Source organism: Carassius auratus, chromosome 22 (genome assembly GCF_003368295.1).
Source record: "Carassius auratus strain Wakin chromosome 22, ASM336829v1, whole genome shotgun sequence".
NCBI lineage: Eukaryota > Metazoa > Chordata > Actinopteri > Cypriniformes > Cyprinidae > Carassius > Carassius auratus.
Genome location: NC_039264.1, coordinates 27133693 through 27156950, shown reverse-complemented (window position 1 = coordinate 27156950; position 23258 = coordinate 27133693). Strand labels below are relative to the sequence as shown.

Sequence of the window (23258 nt, the reverse complement as noted above, 5' to 3'; positions counted from 1 at the left end):
TTAAAAAATGACTCAATGAATCCATTGACATTAAGCCCTTGCATTCCCAGTTGGGCCGAAACAATGCACTGGTTTGGGAGTACTTCCATTCTACCAAATTTACTGTCTGTAGGGCCTATTGTTTAGGCTCAAAGATGTGTTTTTGTCTAGAAAGATAATAAAAAAATATTGGGTCCTGGGTTTTCACACAAATAAAAATAAAATAGCACTGGGACACAATAAATATGTAGAGACTGAACCAACTCCATCAAACCAACACAAGGCCTAAACGTCTGGTCTCATCACCGCATTCATTCTTTGGCATTTGAAGAATTCTGGTTGGCATGGGAGAACTTCAGATTACTGACAGCAACTTCTTTTTGGAGCAGACATATGCCTCTCGGTAGCTCCCGAAGGCCTCTGGGACGTCTGTTCTGGGCATGTGGTTTTGGTGGACAGCCAGTTCTGGCCACATTCATAGAAACCGATGGCGAATGTAATAAAAACAGACACTGGAACAACAAATTTAATTTTAACTATTTATCATGTAATTGGCAAGACGTTTTGGAACCAATACTGGTCATTATCTGCAAGATTTCGTAGACACAAGTTATTTTGTTCTACCTCTTTGCTCAGTGTAGTGTTTGTAGACTTTTACGTAACTCGTTTTGGGCCAAATATTTAGTTTTTCTTTCAAAAGTTGACATTTTCTCAGTGAACAACAGGTGCATTTTGATTTAACTCACGCAAAGTGAGCAAATTCTTCTTTTACACCTGATCCCCTCTCAACATTTACTTCAAAGATTTTTTTTTAAATCTTACAGACAAGCACCACATGCTATCTTGAATACATTGTAGTCTCCTCCTTTCACACATTTCAAAGCAAACACAATGAAAGGTGCGACACGACACATTTCTGTGACCCAGAAGACGCTCTGTCTAGAGTGGGGATGGGTGTCGTGCTTTGTTGCGAAAGAGCGCTATGAGAATGGGGGATGGGAGATGAGTGGAACTGGAAAAATGGTGGAGGAAAGCCCAGCTGTGAATTCACTGCAGTCCTCATTAGCCCTGGGTCCTAAAGTCCCCAGGCAATTTCCCAAATTACAAAAATTTGCTCATAAAATTACTTAAAAATCAGTCTACAATCCATTTTAAGAACTATAAAGCTGTAAGGTCTGTTTTTGTATCCCAAAAAGGCTTCCTGTATGAGGCATCACACACTCTGTCACTGATTGATGGACTACATTATTACTACAGTATTTGCAATGCAGCACTGCATTGCTAATAATCAAACATAACATCCCCATAATTTATTACATTTTCTCTACAGTTTTTATGATGAATTAGCTTGAGCTGCTTAACATACAACACACAGTCCTTTTAAGCTGTATTTGGTAAGTATTTCTATTGTAGATACCTCATCTGTTTGTGGTTTTTGCAACTGTAACACTAGCTAGTTCAAAATCTCTTTTTGACTGCAATGTTTGTAATTCAAAAGCAAACCGATGTTCGTGATTGGTCTGCTTTCTTGAATCAATATGCATATTTGGTTGTGATTGGTCTTGGCTTTCTAACATGTCAAAGTGTGAATGTCATTTTAATTTATGAAGAACTAGAGCTCTGAATGTGCACCTACTTTAGATAAAACTTGTTTTAGCGGGGGTGGGGTTTTTTTGAGCAGAAAAACCATGCAAACTTGACTAATTTTTCATACAAAATGACATCAAATTCCACACTAAACTTTTTCTCCATTCCCATAGCAAGTCAAAATCAACACTGTTGTTTTCTTGTCAAGTAGTATGAACAGGTGGTCTTTTTCCTTAGGGAAATTTCCACCCATCTCCCTCTTGCGTTACGCTTCAGTCATTTTTAGTATGATCGAACAAGAGAAAAATACCCTTCTATGATGTTGACGAGACCTTTGGGATTATGCATTGCAGTTGGAGACATTAATTAGACCCCAGGTTTAGTCCCTGGACAGCTGATTTCCTTTGCGATTGGCCAACAACAGGTAAACTAACAAATGCACCCAGTGTTTTTATCAGATATTTTTGTTGAACTGAAGGCGCCACAGTTGGCTGGTGTTGTCTAGAACATAATTAGGGCTTTTGAGTCTTTTATTTTTAGGTTTAACCATATACAAAGGTGCTGTACCACCTCCTCCAGCCAGCTGATTTCAGTTAATGAAAGGGAGAGGAGGTCGGCGCTGATGTCTGTGCTAGTCAATCAGGTTGGGTGTGTCTGTAGCAGCTGGATCCTGAAAGAAACATATTGATTAGGACAACTGTGTTTGACCAGTGGTAACAATCAAATAAATGCATGTAATTACAAGCACACAGAAGGATATTTTTCTATATTTACCCCAAATGGCTCTGCAAATGCCCTGTAGCCACTGTATAAAGGGTTTGGAATGGATACTAAAGCAGGGTTTCCACCACCTTTTGTGGAAGCACCATCTTCATCATCATTCTGTTGAATAGTTAAATAAGATGGATGGATGGATGGAGAAAACTCCAGACAAGTTAGTCCGACATTTTGTTTGATGGTAAAGTGTCTTTGTTCATCAACCTAAATATCAGAAGCTGAACAAACCTTAAAATACTGGAAACGGAAGGCGTCGTTCTTGTGCTTGAGGACGTAGTATGCGAGCCCAGCAACAATGCCAACAATGGCAAAGACAATCAGCACAGTGGTGACTGCGACCCCGCTGGACTGTGTGATTGGAAGAATTGCCGGCACCTAAAAACACCATTGATGACTTTAAAAAATTCACTGGGATTGTAAGCGAGGTCCAGCTTTTGGCAAAGCTATGCGTGACTGTATATTACTACTGCTTTGAAAAGACCAGACAAATGTCCATGTTAGTCAAACAGGATGTAGACGTGCTTTAACTAGTCTGATGAGTCATAGGTGCTATCTTTGTCTGATGACTGATGATGAGCAAAAATTCCTTTCAATAAATTCACTGCTTAACAGAAGGCTTGGGAGTGTGCTTTTTATCTAAAAAAAATTCTTCAAATTAATCCATTGGTGTTAATGCAGTTACCCATTAATTTTTTTATATATATACATATTCTGCCCATACATCCATAAAGCAAAGCAGTTCTCAAATATGCTCTATTGTACTTCGACAAAAGCGGCCACTTACTTGAACAGCTGGAGCTCTGAAAGGCCCATTAATGACATGGATCAGACCATTGATGGCTGGGATGTTCCAGGCCAATATGACCTTCTTATTCACCAATTTTTGAGGTTGTGAGTTCTGTGAAACCAATAAAAATATAGTTTTCTTGACTATGTACAGTAAATGTGGCCTGAGTGGTGTGAAGCTGCTATGGTTAGTTTACCTCAGCCTGACCAGTGGAATTGGAGGGAATTGTTACGACTAGATCAGAACCCAGACGGGACGGGATTATGGTGTTGTGCTTCAAGTCTTCATAGAAGTGCAGACTATTGATGCTGGATATATGATACAGCAAATCCCTCCATGACAAGGTCTAAAAAAGGAAACAAACTGCAGACTCAAGGCCAGCGGAGAAAGAGCGTGTCCAACAGGTTCCCACTTTCTTTGTAGGTTTTCTTCCTCTGACTCAGATGCAATTCAAAAATGTTCATATGAGAATTCATTTTAGGCTTATATCGATAATCACCTTGTTTGCAGAGAAACCGTCATTTTGAGGTACAAAGACTGTGATGTTTAATGATTTATCTGACAGGGACTTCAGCAGGTTCTTGCCCTCCTCACCATCCTCTGCATATTTCAGTAAAGTCTGTAGAAGGAAACCGGCAGGAAATGCGTGGATATTCCTCTTTGAACAGAACTACATTTGTATTGACAACAATTATGTGAAAAACTCACTTCAGCTTTGTTTTTTTCCCTATTCTTTAATCAAAATATTTATAACAAAACATGTTTTGGGGGAATATACTGTAATTAGTAAATAACTTTATGCCAGTTTTTGCCTGCGTGCTATCTTTCCATTCACTACAAAGCCAGTTCCTTGATGACATCATTCTGCAGGAAGTGGCATTATTTTTAGAGGGAAACAGGCTACTTACTGTGTAAAACACAGAAAAATTGGAAGTGGTGGCAACAACCGAGGCCAAGTCTCCATTACAGAACTCTCCATTTCCAATGTATCCGGATTTACATTCACAAGACACCTCTGTATAAGAAAAAATGGCTCTCGTTTTTACATCAAGACTGTTCAGGTACAGTAAAATTTCAAATTACATTTCCTGAGGGTCATACCTTTCATCCTGTAGCAGTATGCGTCATACGGCAAACTGGCATTGACTGGCTCTTTGTACAGCACGATACCAACATGATTATCACCGCATTTAACAGAAGGAAACCGGATCGGATAGCCAGCTTTCTTCCCGTCCATCCATCCTGCCACACATAGATGCATTCCCAACTGGAACAATAAAAAAGCTTTGTTCTATCATGTAAATTAACCAGCCATTACTTCAGTCTCAAGTGTTAATATTATCAGTGTTGAAAACAGTTGTGCTGCTTAATCATTTTTTTAAAGATTATTTAATGAATAGAAATTTGAAAAGATCCAAAAATATTTATTTTATAATGTAATTTAATAAAATACCAGTTGAATTCAACGAACTTTTATGCAATGTATAATAGGCAAATAGACTTGTGGTGAAGAAAAAAAAATATTCTGGATAGAAATAAATTCATTCTGATTTAATAAATATTTACAGGAAAATAAAAATAGCAACTGAGAAATTGTTTGAAGAAACACTGACTAAAGGTGCGTTAAAATTTACCATTGCTTGTTCAAATTTTGACGGTGAAATCCAGTCAATTTTCTATAAAAATCAGTGCATTTGGGAGTTTCGTGTGAGGGCGACAAAGTTCATCATGCAGATTTCGCTCATGTTCAAATTGGTCATGAAAATTCACCACACTGACCAACAAAACCATTCTGCTTGGCTTAAAAGTGACTTTAGTGTGAGCTGTGCTTTATACATTGCCAATCTATTGACTATGAACAGTGGACCTTTTCTGTCAGTGAAATTCTCTAATGTGACTGTACATAAGCTCCAAGGCTGTCGCTCTTATTCACCACAATAGCATAAATGCAAGGTATGTACAGCTAAGTTTGGGTTAAAAGGTCACCTGTTGGGCTTCAGAGAGCTGCTTGAATGTAGCAAGAGTAGCTCCCTCAGCCACGCAAGCTTCCTGTGCTTGGCTAAAGTTCAGTTTATACTTCCCCTCAGGTGAGCGCAGGTGGAAAACACCCGCTGTTTTCGCTGAAACGTAAGAATAAAAGCCTTTGTTTTTAAATACTCAAAATATTTGGCTGTCAGTTAAATCATTGTGAAGTCATACTATGGAAATGAAGGTCTTTGCATGTGGCTTTGGGGTCGCAGCCACCGTTGTCCTCCAGGCAGCGGTCAACAGGGGGCACCACTTTCTCCAAACACTGGATTCCATTTCCAACATACCCCTCGAGACATTCGCAGCGCCTCTCATTCTGCCACAAGGTAAATGTTACATATTTTGTTTATCCAAAAACTCTTGTCAAATTAGATTACATTAACAAAAAGTAGAATTTCCACATACAGGTCCAGTGAAAATGCATTCTGCAAAATCGCTGCAGCCACCGTTCGCCTCCTCTACACAACGGTTGATGGGCGAGCAGACGTGTCCATCTCCAGAGTATCCGGCCTGACAGGAACAGGTAACATTGATACCGCTCTGCAAACAGTCAGCTGCTTCATGGCAGCCTCCGTTATATTCACTGCAAAAATCTGGGGCTAGAAACACATACATTTCACAATCAAAATGGATTTTATCCATTGAAAGCATTCACAATAAGACTTTTATGAACTTACACACCCCAAAATATTATTCTAATATAATCAAATCTAAGAATTCATAAATCAAGATATATTTACCTAAAAAGAAAAATTGACTGTTTAGTATTGATATATTTGTCAAAAAAAAAGGCCAGATTTATGAACAGCAAATCAGCAAACCAGCGCAAATAGTTTTTTGGCGGTAAAATAGTACTGTCAGGATTTACTAAATATGTGCAGTGAAGAATTAGCGCTAGAAAGGCATGGACACAATTATTTTTGCACAGGACCTTATTGAATATGCATTTGTAGGAGTTTCCCTTACAAACGCGAAATTTATAGGAGGAGAGTATTAAAATGATTCGCGCAATTATTTAATGCCCAAAAAAGCATGTCTTCAAGCACTGCTCTCGGTAGATTGAAATTAAATTTCCAATTTAAAATTACCATTCCATAAAATTGCCGTTTCGAAAATCCAAAATGTTAAATAAAAAACATTATCTAAGTTTAATACAGTACATTCATTTAATTGAAAAAAGGCTAAAACATTCAAATCTGTTCCGTTAGGGGGTGAGAAAAATATACTTAATTCAAAGGAAAAACAAGAACATTTTTACCCCATTGACATACTTATTTGTTCAACCATAAACTCACATAATTTTAATACATTCTTCAGAAAACAAGTCTCAAAATCTCAAGTCATTGTGCTTTCTTAAGTAAATGTATCTCCCTCTGAAGTGCATTAAGGTTACATGTCATAAGCTGCTATTGGAAGCTCCCTCTTCTTTTATATTTATATATAAATATACAGGCCATCTGAATCCAGGACAGGCATCTCACAATCAGTCTAATACAACAGACGATTCATACCCGTGCAGTTAATGCCATTTCCTCCATAGGGCGGCACACACTCGCAATTATTTTCAGGGAGGCACACTGCATTGAGATCACATGCTGGCAAGCAAATCAGCTTGACTTCTGTTAAATAACAGGGAAAAGAGAGTGTTTTCACTAATGATCAAGTCTCAAATATTTTCTACAATACTATGCATCTATTTTATAGTTGTAGGACATTTGACATGTAGATTTTGAGTTTTCCATGTAAGGCCTACTCTTACCGATTTTTGATTCGCAGTATTTACCCGTCCACCCCTCTAGACAGAAACAGCTACCATCACCGTCCAGGCCGCTATTACACTTGCCATTGCTGGTGCAGTTACATGCTGTGAGAAAAGATGAATAAACTGTTCATTATAGCTGTTAGCATAATGGTGAGTAGTACTAATACAATTTTTTTTAAAAAGAATAATAATAATACAAATTTATACTGATCTTACAATAAATGTACATTTGGACATGTAATGTCATTTGAGTACAATTTTTTGTGTATATATATTTTTCTGTTTATTATTTGTTTATTATCTGGCATACCACACAGAGATGCAGTATGATCTCTATGGAGCGGTGACAGAAGGACACCAGCAGCTTTTCTTGCAGGTGGTTCTGCTTGAGGATTCTGAGGAAGTGGAGTCTCTACTGTGCCTTCTTAACCACTGCAGTGGTGTTACTGTGCGTTCACACTCTAGCCACCCTGCTAACAACACTGCAGAAAGATTCGTGGATGCTCTGATGTAGATCGAATTTTTGTCTTGTAATTAAAGTGTCTGCAAAGCAAACAAGCTAGTTGATCTTGTGCAGACTAACCACAATGAGAGTAACGTTATAGGTTAACCCCATTAAATATTGTTGTGGACGAAGTATTGAGATCCTTTACCTAATAATGTATAAAGCACTGTAAAAATACTCTGATTCAAGTAAAAGTCCTGCATTAAAAATGTTACGTAAGTAAATATAAAGTGACAAGACATACAGCCAAGTATGGTGACCCATACTCAGAAATCGTGCTCTACATTTAACCAAACCAAAGTGCACACACACAGCAGTGAACACACACACGGAGCAGTGGGCAGCCATTTATGCTGCGGCACACAGAGAGCAGTTGGGGGTTCAGTGCCTTGCTCAAGGGCACCTCAGTCGTGGTATTCCCAGCCCGAGACTCAAACCCACAACCCTAGGGTTAGGAGTCAAACTCTCTAACCACTAGGCCACGACTTCACCATAAAGATAATCAAGTATTTAAAGATTACTTAATGTAAGTATAATCAGGGAAATCTGCTTAAAAGTAAACTGGGACTACTGTAATATTATTTATTATATCATTAGATTATTATTCCTATATCATTATGCACATCAGCAACTCACCAGGAACATGAACAATCTCAGACACTTTGGTCCACGTATAATTTTTATTTTATATTTTATGTCCCTGTACGCAAACAGGGACACGTGATAGATTATTGCAAACCCGCCACAGCAATAAACAACCTGTCCTCTATTTTGCTTGATCTGGTCGGAGCTGCGTTCTCTGGAATCGTCTCAAGCGATGGACTTCTACGTTCCAATTGGTTGCTGCCAAACCACATCATAGCTCATTACCATAAAGTCGCCCTGATTTTAACTCTCCTCGACGCTCTCATTGGCCAAGTCGAACCGCGCCGCTGCTTGCCGCTGCTCGATGCCAGCTCACATTGAAATGAATGACTTCTGGCCACTTTGACACTCTCAACAGTGGTGGTGTGTACACACAGTTAGTAGTCCATGAGAGATCTGAAGAGATGTGTGTGCCCAAGAACTTGAGAACAGGAACCCCTTTCCACACAGTCCCCATTGGTGTATAGTGCACTGCAATGCTCTTACGGAAGTTTATTATGAGTTATTTTGTTTTTAAGGAGTTCAGGATGAGAATGTTTACTAAACACCACGCTGTCAGTCTTTGGACTTCATCCTTGTAGGCTGTCCCATCATCCCCTGAGATAAGTCCAACCATGGTTGTGTCATCTGCAAACTTCATGATGGTGTTGGTGGGGTGAGTGGGAGCACAGTTGTTTGTGTAGAGGGTGTAGAGAAGTGGGCTCAGCACACAGCCCTGTGGGACGCCAGTGCTGGGTGTTAAGTTGGAGAAGACACATGGTCGTCATAGCGACGCCGCAGGAAACTGCCGTGACGTAATCTTCTACCCGACACACACCCAATACCCACACACACAGGACAATGGAGGAAATTGAGTGTATGCTGTTTTTGATACTCGGGATGTGGCTGTTTCTCAAAGTAAGAAGACAAATGTTGTTTCAGGATAGGCTGAGGGCAGCAAAATGAAACACTGCTGAAAAAAATAGGAGAGTTTACTCCGTCTGGCGCGTGCAATGATGACACAGTGAATAGTGACGATTCTCTCTGACCAATCAGCAGTCTGCCGTGTTTTTATGTCACATTTTAGTATCGCCTCAGCTCGCTGAGAACCTTGCCGGAGGTGATACAAAAAAAAGTACCTGGAAGCAGGTACAGGTACAACTTTTACACAGTGGAAAACCAAATTAAGGCGAGTCGAGGCGAGGCGAGTCAAGCTGGTACTGTGTAGTGGAAAAGCGCCATAACTGTCTGGGGGCAGTTAGTAAGAAAGTCCTTGATACAGTGACATATGGGCTGGGAAAGGCATAAGTCAGCTAGTTTAGAGATCAGTCTGCCCAGGATGACAGTGTTAAAGGCAGAGCTAAAGTATATGAAGAGCATCCTCACATAGCTCCCTTGGTATTCAAGGTAGGTCAGGGCTGAGTGAAAAGAAGTGGCGGATGACAACTCAAAAAAAATAGTTTTAAGTAAAATTAGTTTGGATGCAGTATCAAATGATTCCACTAGATACAATTTGCTTCCCATTACATTCCAATGTGGCCATTTGTAACCACAAACAGTCAAATTGTGACTGTTTTTTTTTTTTTTTTTTTTTTGCAACCATTTTTGCACCTTTCTGTATGGTCTGTTTTTGGTTCTGGTTTAGGTTTTCATTACTTTCATTTTTATATTTTGCCTTATTTCATTTTCCTATCATCTGTTTTCCTATACAGTCATGTGATGCCCTTGTCTGCGTGTTATGTTCTGATTGGTTCCTTGGTTCATGTGTAATTGTTTTTTTATTGGTTGTCTCTTGTTATGTGACCCTCATTGTTTGATATAAATAGCCCTCATGTTGCCTTTGTTCTTTGTGGAGGTTTAATGTTGTGACCCACTGTCGGTGAGTCTATTCTGTTCATGCCAAGTCAAGCCTGTTCAAGTCAAGTCAAGTCTTTTTAGAACATGTTTTTCTACCCTGACGTGATCCTGCCATGTGATTCCTTTGTCTGTGTGTTATGTTCTGATTGGTTCCTTGGTTCATGTGTCATGTTCTCACTGGTTGGTTATTGTCATGTGACCCTCATTGTTTGATATAAATAGCCCTGTTGTTGCCTTTGTTTAGCTTTAATGTTGTAACCCGCTGTCGGTGAGTCTAGTCTGTTTTCGCCAAGCCTGTTCATGCCAAGACAAGCCTGTTCAAGTCAAGTCTTTTTGGATTATGTTTTGTCTTTATGTTAATAAAACTGCACTTGGGTACTCACTTCAACTCCGCTTCAGTGGACTAATTGTTACACTTTCTTGATTTATGGTGTTTTCCATGTGTTCACATAGTAAGTGGCTAAATCTTTACCAAGTTTCGTACCATTGTGTAGAAGTAAAAGAAAAACATATATTTTTTGTCAAAAATGACTGAACAAAACCAGATGGTTAAAACGAACATCACTAAATTTTGTTAATTAAAATATTACCAGAAAAAAAAAATGACAACTATAAAATGTATATATCTCTTATATGTGATGGCAGTTTATAACATACTGGACCGTGATTTAATTTATGCAATCAGGGCTTGTCCTAATTGCATCTTCAATGTTTCTGTGGTGTTTCTAGGAGGCAGAGGACATTCAGTATGTTGCAAGACTGCTACTTCCTCTGACAGATTTAGAATCCGCAAAAGTCAATCAGCCGTCCCAAACCAATTCTTTAGACACAAGGCACTGCGTCAACTGCAGAAAGTGGCCCGGTCACTTGCCGTTAACAACACCTCTCAGGTGAGCTTTAACCACGTCCATTAATTTATACACCGTAAACCCTAATAAGTTCAAAGAACTCAAAAAATATTTTGTAACAGATTACACAAAAACATTTAAGTGATGTTTTAAGTCTACATAAAATTTAAAATTAAATTTCCAGTTGCCTTAATTTATCTCATACCTCATTTTCTTATAAATATTGATATTTCTCAACTTATAATTAGAGAGTAATTCACTCAAAATGTTCTCTATTTTTCAACTCCTATAATGTGGCAAATACACTCAAATTTAGTTGTCCATCCTCAACCTAATCACAAGCTCTACTCTTCACCACAACGGTAACACTACAAAACCAACATAACAGAAACCTTTGTAAATTCTAACATAACACAACATTCAAGGACTAACTTATGTTTTATAAAAACTTATATATTTAAAAAAATAAAGTTGGAAAGAAATAAAGAAGTAAAATATAAACATTCATTTATTACCAAGAAATATTCAAATTTTCTTCTTTATTTATTCATGTCTGGTCTAGCTCATTTTAAAATGATAAAAATCAAATAGACAAGTTTACCTTGACAGACAGGGTGAATTTTTTTTTTAAATCTTGATTGAGTAAAAAAAAGTACACTATTTAATATTAATTTAATTTAAAGGGATAGTTTTATATCGGAGTCAAAATAGTACTACCTAACTGGCCAGAAACTCAATTTTGTCTCCTTCTCAAAGCCAATTTCTTTTCAACCTGGATCCTGCATGATTGTTCTCACAGTTGAGTTGTTTTGATTTGTCTGTTCACTTAGTCTTCACCGACACTTGTGGATTAGGAATTGGGAACCGTTTAGGAAAAATTCATGTTTTGAACAGGTTACCTGTGCAGTTGGGCCCAAAGTGATTGCTTTCACACAGCTCACAGCCTGTGCCTTTAAAACCTTTGTGACATTTACACGTCCCTGTGCCAGTGCGCCCGTCATCACAGTCTCCATGCTCTCCACATGGGGCCTCGAGTCCGCCAGGGCACACTAAACCACAAACCAACAAACAGTTTAAGACCTATTGGCTGCATCATTTCATGTTACGTTCAAGGAACTTATTGCTTTTTGTGTGTTAAGTTCTCACCTTGACAGTCTCTTCCAAAGTGGTTTTTACAGCATTTAGCAGTCCATGACATTTTCATGCATACCCGATTACAGCCAATCCAATCACTGTACGAGTTGTATCCATAACCAAACGAGTACAACCTTTGATAACTGGGCCGTCTGTACATGTAAGGCGTATAATGTCGTCTACATATGCCAGTTCTATTCTGTAAAAAAGAGATCAGTCTGAATCAAGGCATGCTAAGTGTGTATAAACGTGAATGATTACCACAGAAAACACATTTTCACTTGGTTAAAAAAATAAGCAAGTCAATAAAGTGGTGACTGCTCAAGTTTTGTTAATGCAACCAGACAAAAACATAAAGTAAGTCAATAAAGCATTAACTGCTAAAGTTTTTGTGTGATGCAACAGAGCCAAAACAGAACAAAAAGTATGTCAATAGAGCACTGACTGCAAAAATAGCAAAAAGCAGGTCAATTAAGCACTGATTTTTAAAAATGTTAACGAAGCTGAACCAAAAAAATGATAAAAAGTCAGTCAGTAAAGCACTAGCTGCTAAAGTTTTGTTGATGAAACAGAACCAGAAAATAACAAAGAAGTTCAATAAAGTGCTGGCGCTAAAGTTTGATTAATAAACAAAACTATAAATCAACAAGACGCAGATCCACTCACTGAGTCCTCTGATCCGAGGGGACACCTGGGCGGCATATCACAAGAACCACAGAGTCCCTAAAGACAGACAACAGTACGACAACAACATTAGGACTGCTCATTTGTTTTTATATTAAAATCGCTTTAAAACACCAGTTGCAGCAGTAGTAGAACTAAACTGAACTGAATAATAACTAGCTGGTCTATTTTTTGCTTTACTGTTTATTTTGTTCAGTTTTTGAAGATATAAATAATCTGATTTAGTCTTAAAGTTTTGTACCTTTATCTCTATGCTTGTGAAGTTGTCGCAGCGAGCACCAATGCTTGGCGGCTCCAGAAGCTGATCAATTCCATGAGCGATTCCTGAATCAAACAACATGTTCCGCGCTACGATTCTGGCATTGTTTCCATTGATTAATATGTCGCCCTGAAAATCAGCCAATAAGACGCGAGCAGATTTACTATCCAACTGTATATCACTAAAATGACAATGAAACGCATCAAATTAATATGCGAGGATGCATGATGTAGTTTCCAATCTTAGATTTGAGTCTTTATAATGCATTTTAACTTGGATATAGCACACATTATGAATACCTTTATAACTGGTAAAACATTGATACCAAAAACAATAAATAAATCATTAACATTTCACATTTTTGCCAACTTGCCAATACTTACAATTATATTTTTGCTGCAACTGAAGGTGAGCTTGGATCCAAACAGTGTTTCCATGCTTTTCTCAGCAGGGAGAGCAACAGCAACTATCTGGAAACATACATCCAAAATCGTTTTGTGAATCTTAAAGGAAAGTACTATGGTGATGCTATCAGATGGTAATACCATGGTACTTTGAACCTAACTGATTTCAGTTAAATGAATTACACTGATGTTGGAGTCTCATACCCTCTGGTCGCGGACTATGTGAGCTTTGAGGTAGGCTTGTAACTTATCACGATGGTCTTCGCTGTACAGCCATTTCTTTCTGTCCTCAGGAAGACTGTTAAAAACATCATCCGTTGGCCAGAACATGGTGAATGGGTAAAAGGGTTGATGCTGCACCACATACATCAATTCTGCATCCTGTTTGAAAGATTTTTTGTAAGAAAATGGCATGTAGTCCAAAAAAAAAAAGGAAGTGCAGAATAAATATTACCTGAAGGAGCTTGCTGAAGATTTTGAAGCCATATTGTTCAGCAGCTTGGGTTATGGTCAACTGCAACATAAATTGAATTTTAGTTTGTGGAATGACATTTTTATGACTTTTCGGAACTTACAAAATGGTGGACATCGGTTGAGTTGCATACATTGGTGAAGATATTTGCCCGGCCCGTTAGATCGTATGGAAAGAGGACATTGTCTGTGAAATGTATCACTCCATTGGAGCACTCAACATCACTGGTGAGGATCTTTGTCTTATCGTTGATGTACACAACACCCTGAGAGACAAGAGTAGACACTTCAGATCAGAGTCAGAAAATAACTTTTCCACTTGGGAAACTGATTTACAAGGGGAGCTTTTGTAATCAACTTATTAAATGGATCTGTTCATACTGTCTTTCATACTTTCAAATTTTTATACTTCTTCAATTAATCTATATAATCAGAGTAATACCAGAAGCCATCTTTTCCTTGCAATGTGGTGCAGAAGCTGCATCTGGCAGTGTTTTATTATTTTCTTAGATAGAATAATTGTGTGTTTCACCCCAGTATCTTGAATTTGGGAGGCTTTTTTTTTTTTAATTATTGTTTCCATTGATAAAGGGATAGTTCACCCAAAAATGAAAATTATGTAATTTACTCACCATGCAGTTGTTCCAAAACTGAGTATTTTATTCTGCTAAACAAAAAAAGAAGATATTTTGAATAATGTTGATAACCGAACAGTTGACAGTAGCCATTGACTTCCATAGTTTTTTTTCTATAATGTGCAAGTCAATAGCTACAGTCAACTTTTTGATTCCCAATATTTTTCAAAGTATTTGTTCTCAGCAAAAGAAACTGAGGTTTCCCTGAACCTTAAGATGAGATGATAACAGATTATTCTTTTTTGCGTGAACTATCCCTTTAATTTTTTGACTCTGGTTCAGATAAATATCCAATATTGAAAATATAAAATGTAACTCACATCTCTAACACTGAAGCGTAATTTATATCCGCTACTGGTAACCACTTCTTTAACAGATTTGAGGTCTGATTCGCGCAGTTCTTCACAACTGACAATATGGTACCGCAGCAGTTCTGAACTGTGACTTGAATTCGTCCACTTTTCAATCTCCAGAGTCTGTCATGACAAGAAATTATATGACAACAGAAAAAAGTAATGAAGTCATCACAAAATTTTCAATTTGTGCAAATGTTTGATTCAATAGTTTATGCTATTTCTAAGATAAAACTGCCTTCGCGATCTTGCAAGCATTACTTTTAAACACAACTTTTGAAAAACAATGCTTGTTATGTATTGCCTACTTTTTACAATCCAATAAATACCAATATAATACTTATAATGTAAGAATACTTTGGTGTGATTCAGTGCAGCATACCGAAACATTTGCGACATAATCAGCATGAGGAACAAATACAGTGAAAGGGCCTTTACTGTACAGATCTCGGACTCTCATTACCTATAACACACATTATTATTGTTGTTAATATATCTCAAATATATCAAAAAAAATTATAATACTCTATCACAAATTTAAATCTGTGCTTACACCAATATTTCTTCTCAACCAAGCTGCCTCGGGCATACGAAGAAGCTCCTTAAATAAACAATTATAAGATTCATTTGAAAAGCAGAAGTTGTTGTTTCTCATGTTTTGTCAGTCATTATTAATTAGCCTAAAATTAATCTCAAAGGATACTTACTCTACTCACAGTCCCTGCACAGTTAAAACCATCCCCTTTGTAGCCAATATAGCATGTGCAATTACGTTCCCCATCTCCAATGTATTTGCAAACAGCATTAATATTGCAACCGCCATTATTCTGTGATAAAATATAAATGTTTCACATACAAAAATACCTAATATCAGATGATGATTTAATACAATTATTTGCTGTAATATTGTTTTTGAATTCTCTTACCTTCCGGCAAGGATTAACTGCCAGACATCTATGACCTTGAGAAATAAAGCCAGGCTTACATGCACATGCAACCTGAAACAAATGTAATGTTCAACATCTTAATCTTTGTATCTTTACATCTTTGTAATGTTAACATCTGTTATTAAGCATGTGCTAAAATCAGTGAGACAAACCCTGTTTGGTCCAGTTTTCATACATAAAGCATTTCTGTCACATCCTCCATTGTCCACTAAGCAGGCATCCATTTCTGTAGTGAAAACACAATTACACTGCTTTAAACAAGTAAATGCATACATACAATGCAAAACTGATAATTGAGGCCAATACAGAGCCTTGAGGGACACCCTAAGCACATATCACATAGTACAAAAAAATCTTAATCAAGGCTGATTATGATACTAAATTAAAATCAAAGAAAGAATAAAAAGCAGGCTAAGACCAACTGAATAAAAACACCACAAAGGATGGATCAATGAAGATTTTAAATGCTAAACTGACAAATGTTGCACAAATGCTTTGAGCGATGATTTATAAATCAAATCTAAAACACCAATTCCATGCATCCACTAGACCACGCTACCCATTTAGATATTAAAGGACGTAAATCACACATTTACCAAGACACATAACCCCATCACCAATGTAGCCAGCATTACATGTACAGCTTCTTTCACCAGGTGATGTTTTTTTGCAGTTTGCATTTACGGAACATCCTCCGTGGTTTGTGGTACAAGGGTCAATTTCTGTGGAACACAAATAATTCACAATAAGACCCGGAATGTGTTTTGGGAAAGTTAATAAGGTGAATTTTGATTTCACTGAGGCAAAAAAAAACTTCAATGACAAACTTAACAAAGAACCACAAACACACCTTTGCAGAATGTCCCGTTACCCTTATAACCAGCTATGCAGGAACAAGATGGAGGAGCTCCTGAACCTCCTGAGATACAGCTGGAAGAAAAATGTTGCATTACAAACAGTGATGAATGTGTTAAAAATGTTTCTTATATTTATGTTTTCCATACTTACTTGGCATTGACATCACAAACTCCACCACAGGCATCATTAACTACCACTGAAATTGAGAAAAGTTTATGACGTCAAGTGCACAAAGGTGAGAAACATGCTATCTGACATAAAATAAGTTTGACCTTTAATACTGACCAACAGAGCAATTCACTCCCTTCCAACCTTTGAAACAAATGCACTGCCCATTTCCCTCCATGCCGTCCAAACATTTGCCATGTTCACAATGACATTCTGTCAAATGAAACCAAGGGTTTGTTGAATAAGGCTTCAACAGGATGCCTACACAAAGACTGTATAATGAAAATATTGCTGGTAGATGTTACCAGACTTGCAGTCTTTTCCATATCTCCCAGGTTCACACATCTCACAGGCTGTTCCGTGGAAGCCCTCATTACAGAGACACTCCCCACTGCCAGACAACCCATCCTTGCATTGACCGTTATTGGAGCACCAGTTATTTAAACTCCCAGGACATTTGGAGCAAACATTCCCAAAGTATCCCGGACAGCAGGAATGGTCCTAAGAAGAAATTTATCATGAGGTTTGAATCTGAAACAGCTTTGAATCTGAATTTAGAAGTGTAAACTCACTACTAGTATATAACACTCTGGCCTGAAATACATAATTTCAGGAATCTCTAGCTACGCAATCTTGATTTTACATACTGTAGTGTTCAGAGAGCAAGAATGGCTTGCATTTTCAGGCGGGCGCTGTAGCAAAGACTAATATATAATATTATACAGTTTTTGTCCAGACTGAGGAACAGTTCGAAAGATATCTTGAGGTGCAAGTATCAGCATGTTAATTGCTACCTGAATAATAAACTGTTTAACAGCAACTTTGTAAGATTTTTTTATGAGGCTGTGGATAGATCTAGGTCAGTTTGAAATCGAGATGAAAAATTGTTAATTTAATGAATACAAAATATATGAAGATATAAAGCAGGGGTTACCAAACCTGTTCCTGCAGAGTTCAGCTCCGAACCTTTTTAAACACAAATAATCAAGGTTTTCAGACACATTAGAATCTTCCAGAAAAAATGTCTTGGAGGCTGGTTGGAGCTAAATCTTTAGGAGAGTGGCCCTGGAAATAGGATTGGACACCCCTGATATAAAGTGTTCCAATCTCTTCACAAGATTTCGACTAAACTCCTTGATATGATGCCTTTGTGGCCTTTTTGGATCTTCAAAGATTTGGTAACCTGGACTTCAGTGGAGGGACAGAAACCTCTCAACAGATTTAATTCCTATTGGAAATGGAAGGATCTGAAACGGAACTCAGGTCTGAGTTCCCTCAAGTATGTACAACATGACCATGAATGTTGGAAAGCATTGGAAAATGAGTTGCATCTGAGTTTGTGAACTTGTTTAGTAAGCTTTTTATGTTAAAAAGTAGAAAATGAGGTACCTTTGTTGTTCTCAAGCAGTCAATTTGACAACCTGGCACACTCACTCTCTTTTTTCCAACTCTTGTCCTGTATTTACAGTTTGACTTCATATTTTGAGGGTACTTTGGTTGTATCTGAAGAAATTAACAGAAGATGCATCATAAAATTCACATAAATGTTAATCTAAAAACACAAAGGACTCTACGTCATCTTACAGGTTTGGCATTATAGAGGCATTTAGGTTCAGCGGTACAATCTCCACAGCGACCCTGCAAAGAAAGCAAATGTTCCTTGACGTTGTCCATATGCCACTTTGAGATTCACCATAATAAAATTCAAATAGAAACTTACAGAAATCTTTAAAATCACATCTTTACTGCAGTGGTTCTTGTGGAGGTCTAAGACACGTGGGATCCCGAACACAGTGCCATGTCTCGTCTCAGTGAAGCTTCCGTTAATGGGAACGTCATTGGCCATTGTCTGGAATTCAGGAATAGTTAGTCTTGACTAGTTTCATCTAAGTGTTGTACAGAATATGAGCTATTGTTGGTCGTGCAATACCTGATTATCAATGTCCACAAAAAACATGATCTGAGTGCCATTTTCCAAAAACGTGTTTTTGAAAAGTCCATTGCCCAAGTGTTCAGGAAACAGTTGCTCGCCTAGAATTATGTGATATTTTACGACGTCCAGGCTCTGTTGAAAAGAGACACTTTCATCAGTTAATTTTATGAGTGAGACTAGAGTGTCTCACTAGAGCAGTAGTCTCAAACTCAATTCCTGAAAGAACACAGCTCTACAGAGTTTAGCTCCAACCAGCTAGGACGTTTCTAGTAATTCTGAAGAGCTTGATTGGGTGTGTTTAATTAGGGTTCGAGTTAAAATGTGCAGAGCTGTGGCCCTCCAGGAATTGAGTTTAAGACCAATGCCCTAGAGTATGAGTGTCTAGCATTATTTTAAACGTTCCACTCACCAGTTGTGTCGAGTTGGTTTTTTTCAGGTACTCTTGCATGGCACTGTCATTTGGGACAAAAATGGTGTATTCTCTAGTTGGGATATTTTTTTCCAAGTTGTAGAGCTAAAAAAAAAACAGAGACAACTATGTTTATGTAACAAAGTTATTCTGTAACTCTTGTACAGTTGTTGAAAACAGAGTAAGCTATATTTCTAGATTAAACACACCAGAGCTGCCTGCCTGAAAAGGCTAAATTCTGGTGTTTTGTTCAGGAACTCCATCAAACTAGGAGGAGGTGGAGGGAAATCAGAGAGAGCAGGTCGAAGAACCTGTAAGCAAATTTGTTACAGTAAAAATTTAAGACGATTAAGAAATGTTTCATATTTCGGAGACAAAGGGTATTAATATGGCCAAACTAGGCCAGATAATTTTAAGAAGGAAATCAGAGTGTTTATAAAGAAAAATGTCAGGCATTGCTAATAATTTTTCTAATGTTTTAGAGTGTTGCTATGCAGTTGCAAAGGCATTCTACGTGTTTTTAATGTAAGTTTTGTTGTTGCTATGCAATTACTAAGGTGTTATACAGTACATGTTCTTATTGTGTGTTCACACCTAAAACCAAACGTGAATATTTGCATTGCATTACTCACTCTAGATTACTCGCTAGATGTTTTTTGCAACACTCTTGCAAATAAAAATGATAAAAAGGTCGCATGTTGTGGACCTTTCCCATCTTTTGCACCTAGTCATCAGTTGCATCACCTGTCACTCATTAAATCTTATCATCAGTTCACAGCTGTCTCGCAATTAGAAAGACTTTAAAAAGTAGCACACACACTCTCTGTCTTCACTGGTGATTAAATGTTCAGCCCTTCCAAGTTTCCTAGATTTTGCCTTCCTCATGTTTTGATCCTTGGACTGTTACCTTTGTTTTTGATTTATTGCTGCCTGCCCTGACCATCGCCTGTCTTGTGGATTATTCTTTTGCCTGTGCCTCGGATGTTATTGTTTGCTGGTGTTTGACCCTGTCTGTTGTGACTACAACTCCAACAAACGTTCTCATTTATTGTAAATTAAAACAAAGTTTAAAACTTTTGATAAAAAAACAAAAAAACAAAACAGACATAATATTTGCTTTAAGTTAAATTACCGTGTCAATGATGTGAATGCACCCATTTATTGTCTTGAGGTCCGGTGCGAGGATGGTAGCATTGCCGATCATGAGCTCCTGGGAACATGAGGGTTAACAGGTCACATCAGAGCAGTTAAAGATGGCCACTTTAAGGTATGAGTGGTGGGACAGCTACCTTGCCATTGCTATTGACCTCCCATTTAGTCTTTCCTAGAGTCTGTACCGTTTTACCAACCAGCTGCTGTAAGGCTTCAGAGGTGTATATCCCATCTAAAAAATGGACTCTAGACAGAAATTGCAAATGAAAAATGCATTTATTAGATGTTTTTTAAAAACCTCAGAAATCAGTTTGTGCCATCGATCCAAACACTTACTTCAGAAGGTGAGGAAGCCTGTAATAGTCATACCAAAACGACGCCTCTGAATTGCTGAGGTTTTTGAAAGCAGCTTTAGATGGAACCAAAGCCGTGACTCTGCTGTCGCTGTCAATCACTTTGTGCCTCTACAGATGAACAAAGAAATGTTGTATTATATTTTTATATTATTTGTTTTCATACTCTCATTGTTACTAAAATATTATTGTAAATTAATTAATTGACAGTTTACTGGAGTAAGGATGAACTTACTAGAAGTAAGCTGTTGAAATTATAAAACTCAGCGTTTCCATCTAGTTGCTGAAAATAAAAGCAATAATGAAAAGATGATCAAAGATTTGATCAAAATCCGTTTTTAGGAACAAATCATAGTTGTGTATGAGTCTTTATGTTATATTCAAATCTTTTGTGTTTGAAAATTGAATAAATGAAGTATATTGAAGGTATTTTATTTGTGTTTTGAGCTTTTGTTGTTCATTTAAAAATAACAACAAAATGAACTCTCATTCTAACTGATAGAATTGTATGCTGTTTTTCAGTCAAAATATAATTTTGAACGTTTATTGTTTGTGTATGGTGTGTTTATTGAAAAATGATGGAAAACAATTATGCTTGTTTTATATAAGTTTCCTTCTTTGTACTAACATTTAATAATTTAAATAAAATGTAAAACATTTACAAAATTGCTATTATTTATTACTAGACCTTTTTTTACATTTTTAAAAGCCAAAAACAATGTTGTTGCTAACTAATTTACAACTTTACAATTAAATGCATTAAAGCGTCATCTTACCACAAGCATGTTTCCGTAACATGTGAGTCCATCGCCTTCATATTCGCTTCGGCACACACATTCACGTATTCCTGGGCTCTTTAATTTACAGGTGGCCTGAACACATTATCATACTGTTACGCCACATTACACGCTAGCTCTTGCATGTAAATATAATTTCACCAGCATCCGTATTTTGACAGGTTGTTCAGAGATGTACAGATGTATTTAAAAGATAAATCTGCAAGCATGAAATACAGACCAGAGAATGGCAGCCTCCGTTATCTGACAAACAGGGGTTGACGACGTTACAGACGACGCCATCTCCCATGTAGCCTTTCATGCAGCTACATTCATTCTAAACAGAGAAATAGTTTTAACAAAGCCCAGTTCTGGGTTTATAATAGTAATGCTTCTTTCATACTTAAGTTCTCAGTTAAGTTTTATTGAAGTAATAATTGAATAATAATAATTGAAGAGTCAGATTTTTCTATAAAAATTCATTTGGAGAAAAAAAAATAGTAAACCTTTAAAATCAATCCTTTCAAAAATGAAAATAAAAATATTTTCTGTAAAACTGTTAAAAATTATAAAAAGCATATCAATTTTTATTTTATTAATTTTATATACTTTTGCTCAAACATGGGATCATTGTTTTGATTCCAAACAAAATTTGCATGCAAGAAGAAAATAAAAATGGATGTGTCAACACCGCTTGTATATATTCATAAATGTTTGTATGTATTGACAAATGTATTCAAATAAAATCATCTATCGATAGTATAAATGCTGAGGTACGTATCTGAAAAACTGGCATAACAAAATTATTGTGCGTAAATGTGAAAACAGGAACGCAATTTCAAGAAAAACATAATGAGAATTTTCCAAAACTAATAAATGTGTTTGTGTCAAATTGACGAAGAGCATAATGAGGGCTAGAGAAGACATGTGTGAAACTCCAAGATGCAAAAGACTTTTTAACAGGAGCTCCAGTGATATTTTTGTGATTTTTCTGTCCTACATGTTAACTGTATCCTCACAGTTTGTTCAGTATTACCTGTCCTGGTCCAGTGAATGTGCATTCTGCATTTTTATGACATCCACCACGGCTCTCACTCAAGCAGTTATTGATTCCCACACACAGACGTCCATCGCCTGTCCATCCTTCCATACAAACACAGTTCACCGTTCCTGCATCATACATACATCTGGCCTATAAAACAAAAAAGTTAAACTCAAAATAATTACTTTTATAATTAGAATTATTTAATCTAAAGATTTCTTAATTCTTATTATGGTTGAAAAACACAGGCCTAGCCAATGAAAAAATAGGCAGACATCACTTGAGATTTCTACATGTGAGGACTAAAGGCTGGAAAAGGGAAATAAACATCGGTCTCACATTGACGTGGCAGCCTCCTCTCTGAAGCTGGAGGCAGGGATTGGTTTTAGTGCAGGTGTAACCATCTCCATCGTATCCAGGCAGACAAACACACCTATAGCACAATGGACGATAGATCAATAACATGCCAAAGATTGATGGCGATTAATAAGTCAGAACATAAACTGGCATTACTGACATGCTTGCCTCAGTGGGCACTGCAGTAAAAGTACTGGGTTGTTGAGAAAAAAAACGAGACACGAAACGAGACACGAAACGAAACGAGACACGAAACAAACAAACAACAAACATAACATAACATAACATAACATAACATAACATAAACCATGCATGTGCATTGGAGAGTAAAAGTAAAAAAAAAAAGTTTAATATTTGCTAAACATTTTGTCCAAACTAAATAAATAAAATTTACTTCTAAAAAGAAATAAATAAATTTTTGCCAAATGCATGTCCAATAAAATAAAAAAGTAATAAAATAAAATATGCACTGCAGAGTTAAAGTATTGTGTTGTGTGTTGTATGTGTCTATATACATATATATATATATATATATATATATATATATATATAATTTTGTATAAGCTAAA

General features: G+C 37.0%; 1 protein-coding gene across 1 annotated transcript in view; it reads right to left on the bottom strand.

Moving 5' to 3' along the window:
• Positions 1 to 506: 506 nt before the first annotated feature.
• The window catches only part of LOC113040201 (stabilin-1-like), a 36129-nt gene continuing 13377 nt past the window's right edge, over positions 507 to 23258 (bottom strand). The window contains 46 exon segments of the mRNA XM_026198521.1: positions 507 to 2236; positions 2341 to 2448; positions 2572 to 2718; positions 3128 to 3241; positions 3327 to 3476; positions 3630 to 3749; positions 4039 to 4145; positions 4232 to 4397; positions 5117 to 5250; positions 5330 to 5474; positions 5564 to 5757; positions 6670 to 6777; positions 6918 to 7022; positions 11654 to 11803; positions 11901 to 12087; positions 12555 to 12611; positions 12814 to 12960; positions 13215 to 13301; positions 13440 to 13616; positions 13690 to 13749; positions 13841 to 13972; positions 14662 to 14817; positions 15077 to 15157; positions 15248 to 15295; positions 15402 to 15521; positions 15621 to 15692; positions 15794 to 15867; positions 16238 to 16363; positions 16492 to 16571; positions 16650 to 16695; positions 16785 to 16880; positions 16973 to 17168; positions 18057 to 18170; positions 18252 to 18305; positions 18388 to 18516; positions 18598 to 18732; positions 19010 to 19114; positions 19219 to 19320; positions 20142 to 20219; positions 20299 to 20407; positions 20498 to 20625; positions 20750 to 20797; positions 21291 to 21386; positions 21532 to 21627; positions 22327 to 22482; positions 22672 to 22765. Of these exon segments, the coding sequence (XP_026054306.1) occupies positions 2198 to 2236; positions 2341 to 2448; positions 2572 to 2718; positions 3128 to 3241; positions 3327 to 3476; positions 3630 to 3749; positions 4039 to 4145; positions 4232 to 4397; positions 5117 to 5250; positions 5330 to 5474; positions 5564 to 5757; positions 6670 to 6777; positions 6918 to 7022; positions 11654 to 11803; positions 11901 to 12087; positions 12555 to 12611; positions 12814 to 12960; positions 13215 to 13301; positions 13440 to 13616; positions 13690 to 13749; positions 13841 to 13972; positions 14662 to 14817; positions 15077 to 15157; positions 15248 to 15295; positions 15402 to 15521; positions 15621 to 15692; positions 15794 to 15867; positions 16238 to 16363; positions 16492 to 16571; positions 16650 to 16695; positions 16785 to 16880; positions 16973 to 17168; positions 18057 to 18170; positions 18252 to 18305; positions 18388 to 18516; positions 18598 to 18732; positions 19010 to 19114; positions 19219 to 19320; positions 20142 to 20219; positions 20299 to 20407; positions 20498 to 20625; positions 20750 to 20797; positions 21291 to 21386; positions 21532 to 21627; positions 22327 to 22482; positions 22672 to 22765 (5173 nt within the window). The 3' untranslated portion in view covers positions 507 to 2197.